This window comes from Acomys minous (genome assembly GCF_964271855.1).
Source record: "Acomys minous genome assembly, chromosome: 8".
NCBI classification, from domain to species: Eukaryota; Metazoa; Chordata; class Mammalia; order Rodentia; family Muridae; genus Acomys; species Acomys minous.
Window position 1 is genome coordinate 118,887,648 of NC_140489.1, and position 13,193 is coordinate 118,900,840.

General features: G+C 48.8%; 1 protein-coding gene across 1 annotated transcript in view; it reads left to right on the forward strand.

Moving 5' to 3' along the window:
* The first annotated feature begins 3,868 nt into the window (after positions 1 to 3,868).
* EPAS1 (endothelial PAS domain protein 1) overlaps positions 3,869 to 13,193 on the forward strand; it is an 83,442-nt gene continuing 74,117 nt past the window's right edge. The window contains exon 1 of the mRNA XM_084792793.1: positions 3,869 to 4,462. Coding sequence (XP_084648919.1) covers positions 4,437 to 4,462 — 26 coding nt within the window. The 5' untranslated portion in view covers positions 3,869 to 4,436. The remainder of the gene's footprint in view (positions 4,463 to 13,193) is intronic.

Here is a 13,193-nt window from a genome sequence, read left to right on the forward strand (position 1 = left end):
AGGATGTTGGTTGGCCAGGAGCCACACACAGGAGTATGATTTTCTGGTACCAGAGTTCAGGGTTACAGAGTGAAGATAGAAGATGGGTTTTGTAAAGCTATAGAATGGGTTGGCTTTGTTTGGAATGGAGTAGCGTGTGTGTGTGTGTGTGTGTGTGTGTGTGTGTGTGTGTGTGTGTGTGTGTCCCTATATGAGTAAAGGTTAAAAAAAACCTTTCTTGTTATTGTGACAAGATGACCGACCAAAGCAATTTAAGAAAGGGCGGCTTTACTTTGACGCACAGTTGGAGAGTACACGCCATCATGTTGGGGATGCTGTGGCGGTGAGGATGACTGTGCATGGGGCAGCTTTGTGTCCCTCTGCAGTGAGGAAGCAGAGGGAGGTGGATGAAGGGGTTTGGCTCACAGCCTCCCTTTTCACTCAGTCTGGGATCCCTGTTCAGAGTGTCTGGAAACACCTCACAGACAAGCCCAGAGTTGTGTTTCCAAAGTCATTCCAAGCCAGTCAAGTTGATAGCACATATTAACTCCTGGGGGGGTGGGGGGTGGGGGGGGGGAAGGAGGACTCAGCAAAGGGGAGGAGCCACAGCTTATCCCAGAGAGCCATTCCTCTCCTCTCTGCTACCTCCCATGTTCATTCTCTCTCTCTCTCTCTCTCTCTCTCTCTCTCTCTCTCTCTCTCTCTCTTTCGTTTTTCAAGACAGGGTTTCTCTGTGTAGTCCTGGCTGTCCAGGCTGGCCTCGGACTCACAGAGATCTGCCTGCCTGTGCTGGAGTGTGCCAGCAAACCAACTAAATGGAACAGAGGATGCACAGGACAGTGGCAAGGGCATGTTCTTATGACTGTTATGGCTTTGAGTGTCTCCTTCAATTTTGACTCCTAGGGGCCTCTCTTGCTCTCTTTTACCCCTCTGTGACAAGGAACTGGAAGTCTGTCAAACGCTAAAGCACTGGCCCAGCCTCCCTTCTGCTGAGTCCCCACTACCCCAACCTGGTTATAAACCATATCCGGGGTCATGCCTGTCATCCTCCTGCCTTTCTGCTGCATCTCGAGTGCCTCCTTTCTGTAGGCTTGGAGGTTGACCCCTTGTCCACAGCTCATTCTTCTAAGGGAATACTCTAAAAGAAGAGGGAAACTAAAGGCCCAGTCTCACCCCACCCCCCTCTTTTGGATTTTTTTTTTTCAAGACAGGGAGGGTATCACTGTGTAGCCCTGGCAGTCCTGGAACTCATTCTGTAGAACAGGCTGGCCTCGAACTCACAGAGATCTACCTGCCTCTGCCTCTGGAGCACAGGGATAAAAAGGTTTGTGCCACCACCACCTGGCCAGTCTTATCCCTTATCAAAACATGCAGCCCTTCCCTTGATATCCTAGCCTTTGATTCTGAGCAGTGAAGCCGTGGGAGCCAAGAGACAGGTGTGGAGACTTCCCAAGGTCATGTGTGCCCTCTTAAAGCAGCTTGGGACACTCTCTGCTGCTCTGTGGGCCTGGCATCAGTGACTCTAGAGACACCCCCCTGTAAAGCCAGGGACCCAGCTCCCAGACCCCTACCATCTATCTATTTTCGGAGCTTGTCCCCTTTAGTTCTCCATGGATGCTAAAACATCAAAGAATCCCTCATCCAGCTTACATTCTCAGCTCCTTCAAATTCTGGATGACATATGAAGAGGTCTTTAGGCCACCTGGCCCTGCTCTGCTCTATGCAAGGCTGTGTCCACTCCTTCTGGGAACCATATTTGGCACATTTAATTTATAGGTTAAAAACCCCAGTTAGAAAGAGGGGATGCTAGCACAGAGAAGGCTGCAGTGTTCTTGAGTGACCCCTTACTTTGTGTTTGTTTGTTTGTTTGTTTGTTGAGACAGGATTTCTCTGTGTAGTCCTGGCTTACCTAGAACTCACTTTGTATACTAGAATGACCTTGAACTCAGACATCTGCCTGCCTCTGCCTCCGGAAGTGCTGGTATTAAGGGCATGTGTTGCTTCTGCTGCTGCTGCTGCCACTGCCACCGCCGCTGCTGCCACCACCGCCACTGCTGCCACCACCGCCACTACCATCTGGCCAGACCTCTTACTGTAGTAGTGTCTGTGTACTAGGCATTGAATCCAGAGCCCTGCACATACTTGCACCTTTGAGCCCCACCTTTCCTCTTAAAAACAAAAACCTCCCAAATAAATTTCATAACCTCAAGCCTGTTGAAATATTCTTTGTGGGCTAAAAGTGTTTGCTCAGTCACCTGTCAAGTACAGAGCAGGATTTGGGAGCTCTGTGGAAAACAATGTCAGGTGCCTTGAAGCTGCCAAAGTTCTCAGGGATTTTTCTGTTGTTTGGCTTTTCCTCCCCTTCCCTCCCTCCATTCTAATCTCTATAGAAGTAAATATGCTTTTATTTTTATTATAGCTAAATATGCCAATTTGAATTTCTTGTTAAGACAAAGACTAGGGTTGCCTGGATGGAGAAGTGTCATAGGAAATCACCCACCAGCTTCTTAGAGTGAAACAGATGGTCTTTGAAACCACTGTCAGGTGTGTCCATTTATTTCCAAGTCCTCAAGCACAGTGTCTCTCGTTTCTGAGTTTTCTATTCTCCCCGTTCTTTTGGATACCTTTCCAAGTCTTTTGAAAAGTACCCATCTTTTTGGTGCCTAAACAAATCTAAGATCTGCCTCTGCTCCAATGCACGGACCACACACACACACACACACACACACACACACACACACACACACACACACACACAGGCACGCACGCCTCTGCTTATAATTTTAGTAGGAAATGTGGGTGCAAGAAAACGCGGGAAGCACGGGCTGGGTCCAAGGCAGCTCAAATCACCTAATGGGAAAGCTTCTAAGATCAGGCCAGGGGCGGGCATATCACAGGTGGAAAGGGCCAAAGAAAGGTGTTTGCCTACGCGAGACTTTATAACCACCGCTTCCCGCTGTTGGCACTATCCTTCGAACCCTGAGAGGGCAGATCCAGTGGCTTCGGAACATGCTCAGGAACTCGCTGGGGGACCCACCGTGATGCTGGGGAAGTGAGAGCTGGCACAAGCAGGCTGGAGGGCTCCAAAACCTTCCTCTCAGCCATGCATTGTAACCTAACAGACTATCACAAAGCACCTCAAACAACCCATAAACCTATTGAGGAAAAGAAATGGGCGGGCAGGAGCAACCCTAGATAATTTTTGCCACTGTTTCTCTCACAGCTTTCCGCCTCTCTGGACTCAGAAGTCAAGGTCAGCTGCGCTTTGCCAAAAGAGCGCACCGCCAAGGCAGACATGGAGCACTTCGGTCCGGGTCTTTGGAGATTATTCCCACTAGCTGATGGGAGCCACGCCGCTGGGTCAGGGACTCGTAGCAGCTCTCAGAAAGTGGGTGTAGGGTGGCGGGGCGCAGCACGCCTCAGTTGCGCCCGGGAACCCCGGACTCTGCGATCCTGCCCCGGCTCTCTGGGAAATTTGCTGCTGAAAGGACGCTGGCGGCAAAGATATACTCGGGGCTCGGGTAGCAGACCCCCACCACTACTCAGCCCCGTGCTAACTGCGCCTCCAAGCTCAGAGTCCCATTTAGCTACTCGCCACCCGGCGGACCATAAAAACAAGTCGCGGATCTGCGGAAGGAGAAGGCAGGGCAGGCGGGCGCCGGAGGAGCGCGGCCCAGGAGAAAGGGGAGGGACCGGGTCAAGGGAGAAGCTGTGGCCGCGCCTCCCCATTGGCCGGGACGCGGTGGGAAGCCCGGGCAGGCGGCCAGCGGGCGGGGGCGGAGCTTGTATGGCGCCCCGCCCAGGCTCCGCCCCCAGCCCGCTGCCCCACTCCCGCGCCCCTCGCGCCCTCCCGCGGGCGGGCCCTCCGAGTTTTTAAAGTGGGCTGGCAGCTGAGGAGGCCGGACATTCGAGAGCGGTCGGTGCGCAGCTTCGGAGTCTTCAGCGCTCCGCTCCAGCTCTCCTGAGGCGGCCGTACAATCCTCGGCAGTGTCCTGAGACTGTATGGTCATCTCAGCTGCCGCGCTCGCCTGACCCCCAGATTCCTTCTAACTCCCTCTCTTCGAGCCACTCTTTTTTGCTTGTTGGTTGGTTGCTTGGTTTTGTTTTGCGAGATCCCAGAAAAGTGACTCCTGTTCGGGGATAAACGGAACTTCTGGTCCCTTGTCGTTGCTCTCTCTTTTGGCGTCTTACAACCTCCTCCCACTCCTTTCCCTGGCCCCGCCTCCTCCTGCAGGTTCCTCCCCGTCACCCCTCTCCTCCCTCCTCCTCCGCACCTAGCCAGCCGTCCGCAAACTTCCACCTGATTGTGCGGGACTCTCGGACCTGCGAACACTTAAGACCTTTCACACCTGCCTGGGCGACCGAGAGCTGCCGAGGGCCACAGCGAAGACAGCGGCTGCAGCCCCCACGGGCTTAAGAAACCCAGGTGCTCCGGGTCTCGGAGGGCCACGGCGACAATGACAGCTGACAAGGAGAAGAAAAGGTAAGCGGGCGTCAGAGCCGGTGACCAACTCGGTTCCAGGCAGTGGCGGAACTGCGCAAGGCGGGAACGACCCGGGGCAGTTGCGAGAGGAGTGCGAGGGTCTCCGAGGCCGGGAGACGGCTCTTTGGTGGGTGGCGGGTGAGTAAGAGAGCAGGTGCTGGCTTTAGGGACCCAGAGCTGCGGCTACGCAGTCGAGTCGCGAACCGGATAGTTCCGAGACCTTGAGACGCAGAGAGATGGCCCTGGAGGTCAGGGGTGCTTCCGCGGCGCCTTCCAAAGTCCGTCGTCCTCAGAGCACCAAGCTATCCCAGCCAGTGGTTTGAAATGTTTCTGGACTGATGCCCTCGACCCTCTGAAGCAGCAGACGCGCCTTACTTTTCCTAGGACCCCCTAGGTCTTTTCGAGCGCGCTCCAATGCGGGCTCTGCGCCCCTAAAGTAGCAAGGGATAAAGGGCAAAGCGCAACTCGGGGGTGCGCCCTGGCCAGAGGAGCAGAGCCAGAACATGGCCAAGGGTCCTGCTCCAGACCGCACCCAAGTTTGTAGGACCCCGCTTCCCTTAGCCTGCACCTAGACTTCGTCAGAGAGTGGGTAGTGACCTGGATTGCCCTGCGGGGGCAGGTGTCTTAATGTGCAGAGAGAGGGAGAGAGAGGACACCGGGCCTCTCTGAGTGCCCGACTCTTAAGAAGACAGAGAAGGGCAGCCACCAAGGCCTGCCCTCGCGAACCTTTCCGCACTGGGTGAGAGGCAACTCCGGCCAGCTCCCGCTGCCCTAGCGCCTCCTTCAATCCGCCCCTAATCGGGCGGACACCGGATTCTCTCCGAACCTAGGTGGGAGCGCACCATGCGACCGCGCAGACCTGGGAACAACTTCGCCTCCTGCAAAAGTTTGTAGCTGGTCGCCTGGCCCTTTGCTCCTGTTTCGATCGGTGGGAGCCTTGGGCTAGAGCTTCCAGCGCTGCCCTCCGCGGCGGCGAGCTGGCTGGGGTGGCCGGAGTCGAACGCGAGAACCCAGAGTGGCGCGAGCCAATTCGCGGTAGATCCGTAGCCAGGCTGAAAAGACTCAGCCCCGGAGCAGATTGGCTTTTGTTTGGACTTCCACTTAGGGACCTGAGCCAGGAACAATGTATCCTCTGGTCGAAAGCAGTAGCTCCCACCTCAGGGCACCGATAAGGATTTGATAAACGCGAGCGAATCGCACCCGTCCTGGCTTGGCGCCCGCGCCCTGCGCTGGCGGATCTCTAGGGGGAAAGTGTTGAGTCCAGTTCTCGATTCCCTATTGCCGCCCACCAAACAGCTCTGAAGTGCTGTCTTTTGAAGGTAGAGAAGCAAGGGGAAAGACTAAGATTCCAGTGTAAGCTATAAAGCCAATCAGAATGTAATCACAATCAAAACCGCGAAGTTAGACAGTCCAGGGCCGCCAGGGGAACTTACTGAACATTTTATTATTGAGGCGCCTATGGGTGAATGTCGCATTTGCCAATATGGTAATCAGTGTGAAGTGTCCTTTTGCTCTTAGATCTATCAATCCTTGTGAGAAACAGGTAACAGTTGGGAATGCTGTTTTCATACCGGGCTTGCAGAGCCTTCTTAGCAGAGGGCAGAGAGGGAGCCACAGGAAGAGCCGGAAGAAAGTTGCATAATGACACTACAAATTATCCACAACAGCTGCCACTTTAAGAACCAGCGTAACAGAGCCTGTGACCCTCCTAGGAGGCTACTACTCGTGGTGCAGTGCCCCAGTAGCCAGGCCTGTAGGGATTTTTATGCGTGGGGGGGGGGGTCGGGTGGTGTTGTTGTTGAGGGGGTACCAAAAAGCAGGATGAGCAGTCTGTAGGTCCCTCACGGTCCAGAGTCCTTTGAGTAGTCAGTTGTCCAGTCGTCCAGCGCCTGTTAGGGTAATGGTTTTGAGATTGGTTGAGTCGTCTTCTTGGGGCATCAAGGTGTAGTTAAAAATTGTGAAGCAGGGCACTAGAATTTGTTGTCTCTTTAGTGGCTTCCCAAAGCTTCCCAGTGCACTGCAGGAAACTGGTGTGAGCGGCAGGGGTTCTGAAAGATTTGTATTTTTATTGGTTCAAGAGCTGTTTCTTCTCCAGAACATAACTGAACATTCTAGAACAGCCCCCTTGAGAAGCCAGAGGCTCGTTTTGTTCCCAAACATCCCTGTGGGGTTGGATATGTTAATCAATAATAATTAAGATCTGGCCTTTTAATTGTTGGCTGGCTAGCAGGCTTTGATAGGGGGAGCCACAGGAGCTTTCTTGAGTTTTGATGAAGCAGAGTTCTCCTCAGCTTGCCCCGGTTCCAGATTCTAGGAAGAGCTACGCATAGATGCTCTCAGATGGGGCTTTGCAGAACAGAGCAGTAAAGACAAATGGAAGTAAGCGGCCAGGGATCCAAGTCCAGGCCCCAAACCAGATTCTGGACTTTCAAATGTTGGAAATGGCTGGCTTCTCATGCTAGCTGGACTTAACTGGTCCTCTCTTAAGATGAACCCAAAGGCCACCAGCTTTCCAAGTCGAGGGGACCTAACACTGGATGGGCATCGCAAGTGAAGCTTATTTTCTAATTGTGTTCCTTCCATATTTGACAGCAGTCTTCACCGAATTACCCAAAATCTAGAATGGCAGAGAACTGGTGTGTGACACTATCAGCCTAGGCATTTAAATTGTGCTTTGAACAGCTTTTGCAGAGTTTTAAAAAAAGCATTGCGATTCATGGGTTTTTTGTTTGTTTGTTTGTTTATGTTTTTGGTGTTTTTTTGTTTGTTATTTTGTTTTTGTTTTGTTCTTTAGCTTTATTGTGGGGCTTTAAGATTATTTTATAAACAAGCATGGAAGCCGTAAAAATATTCTCTCTTTTTGGCTAAGGCTCAGGGAAGGTAAAATGAGTCCTATCCTAACAGGGACTGTTAAGGTGCTGATAAGAATCAGAGTGTTGGTTCATTACAGTCAGTCAGTATGTAGCCAACAAAGCCCCAGCAGTGACATGCCTCTAGCCTGTGAGAGGTTCCAAAGACTTAGTGCAGCCCAGCACCACCACCACCACCACCAGACCCCTGAACCTTCAAAACAGAGAGTTGCTTTCCAGAGATAATTGCTAGAGCCTTCCAGCTATGGCAGGAACGAAGATGTCAACTGGCCAGCTGACATTGTGCTCAGTACCTACAAACTTCGAGAAATACAAACCCATTATTTGAGTACCTTTTTTTGTTTGTTTGTTTCAGTTAGGGAAACAAACAAACAAACAAAAACCCAAACAGCAACAACGATAGATAGACTTGATTAAGCAAACCAACCCAAGGCCCCTTCTCGGCTCCTGGATGGAGCAAGATGCTTTGTGAAGTAGAGAACATTCCACAGCCAGATTGCTGTGTGGCATGGTTAGGCGTCTGCAGAGATGGAAGCTGTCAGATAGAACCAGTCTGCTTTACTTACGTTGTAAATCCGTCTCTCTCTCTCTACCTGCGTGTCTGTGTGTGTGTGTGTGTGTGTGTGTCCCAGTGTGGAGGAATCCATGGGATAAGTGTTTAGAACTAGAAAGAACCAAGTAGGTAATTCTAAATACTCCAGGACTTCAGCCCAGTGTGTTTCCAAGTTCTGTGATTAATTCCTTCAAGTTTTAGGCTTTTCCGCTTTTTTGTTTGTTTGTTTATTTGTTTTTTGTTTTTTGTTTTTTGTTTTTTTTTTTGAGATAGGGTTTCTCTGTGTAGCCTTGGCTGTCCTAGACTCGCTTTGTAGACCAGGCTGGCCTCAAACTCACAGCGATCTGCCTGCCTCTGCCTCCTGAGTGCTGGGATTATAGGTGTGGGCCACCGCTCGCCACACCCGCCTGGCTTTTCCACTTTTGAGGAAATCTTTTTTATTCTATTAATAGAAAATATTTACTGTTAAACAATTACTTACTTGCTTTAAGAAAAAAATCTCCTTGAGTTCTGTCCTATCTCATTCTAACAGTTTCCCTTGTCTTTTTACCCCTTTAAGTCCTAAGGAAAGTTCGTGGCGCAATAACTACTGAGCTTTTACCCTGTTGCTGAGGAAGTGCTGTCTCCCCCCAGGGCGTCACTGTTCTTTACCTGCACTTCCCCCTCCAGCCTCGTGCTGGAGTCTCCTGGTGCTATTCAGACCAAGATGGCTCACCAGAAAGGCAACAGAGCAAACACTCCTAGTCTGAAAGAAAAAAAAAATGCCAAAAACTAAGAAACGGGCAATATGTTCATTATTTTCTTATTTATTTATTTATTTATTTATTTATTTTATGTTCATTATTTTCAATTGCTCGGTTTGAATTAACGGGCAGACAGGACCACACAAGAGATTGTAAGTGTCAGCACCCATGTGATTTTTACTTTGTAGGGTTCATATATTTGAAGCTAAGGGAGGAAAAAAAAAAAACCAAACAAACCTGAGTGTTGTTTCACTTGGTAACTACACACACTATCATTTAAACGCCTTAAACACATTGGTGTAGGTGGGGAAGCTGGCTCATGGTGTGCCTGGAGTAATGAAGGGTAGATGCTGGACACTGCGTGAACTGGGTCCCAGGGACAGCCTGCTGGGAGAAGTTAGCACTTAAGGATAGGATAGTGTAAGTAAAAACACGAAGGCGGCAAGGGTGCTCCCCATCATCAACTTTGACACAGTACACAAAATGGCCACCCAGAGTGACTGCTTGGTTTACACACTTGCTCTGGGTAAAGAATATGGAGAAAGGGCGCTTGCGGGAGACAGCGACAGCCAGAGGTTTCAGCTTCCACTGAGGACAAGTGTGGAGGTGACTGCAGCTCCCCGAAGGCTGAGAAAGGAAACGGGCTCCTCTCCTCAAGCTTTGCAAATGAGCTCCCAGGGTAGAATTTAATTTCTGAAATCTACAAAGTGTATGTTTTGTTCTGTTGTTATTTACTTATTTATATATTTTTTTAGAATATTAATCTCAATCTCCCCTATGAGAGTTGAATGCAGCAGAGCTTTGTACATGCTGGGCAAGCATCCTTTACCACCGAGCTATAGCCCCAGCCCTAGCAGCCTTGCAAAGGTGATCCAAAAGAGGCAAGGCCTTCCTTCTCCTCGGCTGTCCCTCCCAGGCCAAGTGTTAGGATCTTCCTGTGGAGGCTGCAGACTGCCAGTGTCTTTTCTTTTCTTGGGGGGAGTGCGAATAAAAAGAAACTTACACTCACATTGCCCATCCTGCTCCGCCATCTGGAGACTCTTTTGAACCCTAGAAGTGGATGTGCTCTTAGGAGAAATGAGCTGATGTACGCAAGAGGACAAGCCAAAAAGCTGAGCACTGAGTCTTCCTGTGCCAGCGCTGTCCTCAGAACTACACACAGATTAACTTTCTTAATCCTCGTAACAACCCTGCGAGATAAGCCCTGTTATTATCCCCACTTCGATGATGGGAACTCAAGTATGGCGGCGAGGTTGCTGCCCAACCACACAGGCAGTATGGCAGAGCTCAGACTCTACTGGGCACAGTGTCTCCAGAGTCCACAGTCTCACCTACCATGCCGTGCCTCCTGGCCTGCCCTGAGAGGCCTATCAATCATTTAATGCCATGGCCGAATGCGGTAAGCACTCCATAAATAATAACTTCTTTTGTTGTTGTGTTTATAATTATTATAATGGCTTTTCTTTCCTGACTCATCTCTTGTATCAAACCTCACACAGGCAGGAACTGAAGACCCAAAGGGTATTCCTGGAACTTGTGGAATTTCTTTCTTTTTTTTTTTTTAAATAGATATTTCCTCAGCTTGAACAGGAGACAGTTCTCTACTGCCCCTACAAGTTCAAAGCTTTTCAACCCACCCCTCGCTAGTGGCAAGACTTCAATTGCCACTCGGTCTTCAGACTCCATTGCAGGGGGGCCTGCTAGGAGCTCTTCCTCCGTGGCTTCTGAGGAGCCATCTACAAATCAAGATGTACAGGACTTCCTTTGACTCGTTTGATCTCTTGAAATTGCAAGCACAGGAAGGAAAGAATGGATGATGGGGGAGAGCAAGTAGTTAGGATTGTTGTTATCATATTTCATATTTTTATAGAACCCTTTCTCTGGTGAGGCCCCTATACTAAGAACCTAGAGGCCTCCTGGTGTTTCCTTGCCACAAACCATGATTGCATGGAAACATAGCATAACAGTTGTGGGTCATGGTGTGTGTATGTAGGGCGGGGGGGGGGGGGGAATGCATCTATGGACATAGGCAGCTAGCAATACCCACAGCTTTCAAGTAGAGTTTTGTGTACCCTTTGGTGTCATTTTTCTAGTTCCTATTACTGAAAGACACAAAACCGTTCCGAAAGCAATGAGACTGAGGGAAAATGTGGAGGTCCTCTGTGCTCCCCAGAACCAAACAGATAAGTGTGGCAATGACCTGAGTGCTGTGTGCTTCTGCGTGGCCTGTCTCTCCCTAATAGCTCAAGAAATACTGGTTTGCTTACAGCCCCAGGCTGTTTCTGGGGGCCACCAGCACATCCTCCAGGCTCCTGTTATATAGTGTCGCCTACCCGAGAGCACAAGATTCTTTAAAGTTATGAGCAATCTGTGTGCCAGGTCCTAGGAAGCAGATGCTTTCTCATAGAGAATGAGAGTTCAGAAAGAATGGCTGTTTGTAAGGCAAACAACCACATTAAAGTAAGCACGTGAGAGTGCATGTATGTGCCTGTGTGTGTGTGTGTGTGTGTGTGTGTGTGTGTGTGTGAGTGTGATGGCTCAGCATTTAAGAACACTTATTGATCTTACAGCAGACCTGGGTTTGGCTTTCAGTATCCATGTGTTCACACACACACATACACACACACACACACACACACACACACACACACACACACACACACACTTAAAAATAATGTATATAAATATACACATACTAAAATAATACGCACACATATGTGTGTGTATATATATGTATATACATATACATATACATACATACATATATATATATACATATACATACATACATATATATATATATATATATAAAACCATGTATCCACCTGACTTTTTTTAATTCCACAGTCGTGGAAATGGGCCTTTAGAACTTTCCCATATTCTCCTCATCACTTTCACTGTTCTAGTGGCGACTTCCAATTTAAAAAATTTGTTTAATGTTATAGGTAAGTGCTATGAATCAGATGATTCATGCTTTTCACCGTGTGTCCAAACATGTAGATGCAACATGGATCTACTGCGATGCCCTAGTGACCATGATAGTCTCAAGGTTGACGCCTACTACCCCCAAATGCCAGGCTCCAGCCACTGGCACTTTTAGATGTTAGTCAGTGTTTTATGGCCTCTTTGGGTCTCCTTTTGGTTTGAAGTGCACAGTTAGTTGGCCTCTAACTGTAGGAAGTCAGTGGTTTGCTAAGAATAACAGGGTACATAGGCTCCATCTAAGAAAGTTCAAGATGTTCTATAAGTCCAATGTTCTAGGCTATGACCTGGGACTGGTCATGGTTTACACCACCATGCTATGTGTCTAGCCACAGAGTGTTCTCTCTGTCTTGATGGTGTATTATTGTTAACAAATGCTCACACTCAGGATTGAAGACTCTAAGACTTATCACTGTGTAAAATTTGTCCTGACCACCTCCTCCTGTAGGGGACCGGGAAAAGGGGCCACACATTATCATCTTCTTGCATTTGGGAAATGGATGTGCTGAAAGAGCCAAGCCATCTGAAGGCAAACCAAGATGCAGATCTAGGTGTGGCGAGGCTGGGCCCCAACATACCACCCCAGGCTCTTGGTTTTGTGTTGTTTTGTTTTGTTGGGACAGGGCACAGTCAGGGACTCAAGGGAGCAGCCCAAGCTGCAGCACCAATGCCTCTCATTACTAATGAGTAATTACAGCAAATATTTACAGGTCTCCTTCCTACCTTTATGACTTCCTGTTGGCTGAAGCACTTTGGAGTGTTGAGAAAGATTGTTCTGGAAAATACGTCATACACAGTTGCAGGAAAAGAGTGCCTTTAAGTACACACACACACACACACACACACAGTGAGTTGCATGGTTTTGTTTATGAATTCCTTGTGGGAATAAATCTTCTAGGGGCTGAGAATCTTACTTTTCAAAACAAAGTTTTAAAAACCAATCCTCTACTACTCTCTGTATGATGAAAGCAGGCATGATGTTTTTAGAGCAACCTACAAATCATAAGACTGTGCATGTTTATAAAGTGAAGCTCTGGGTTGAAGCATGGCCATTGCATAAATAATTCTATGCACCACATGACCTCTACCATAGTTTTTTATGAACTATGGCCCCACGGTGCTTTCTGAATGAAAACTGTAGTGCTTAATAAGATTAAATTAAGATATATAAAATATGCCACGTGAGCAATTCTCTGAGTTCCAGAAGTCCTGATAACACTTATTTCCTATGTAGTTAGGTTTTGTTTGTTTTTTTTAAATCAATTTGGTGAAATGGCTTTCTCAGTAAGTTTCTCTCTGCTGTGTCCAAGTGTTCCCAGATGCTATTTTAGAATGGCAGCCTTCACTCCAGCACTGGCTGAGGTCGATGGAGCTAATTTTGGTGTCTAGGGTAAAGGGAGAGAGAAAGCATGTGCGGAGCCAAAAGGCTTTCTTGTCCCGGGCCTAGAGCAGTGGGGGTGTTACCAGACACACCACATTTCACCTTTAGAACCTTTCCTTGTGTACTTGCACAACAACTGTTTACCTAGCTATTAAGATAAGGAAAATATGAAGGTCACATTTCACTGGTGACAAGGGAGCGT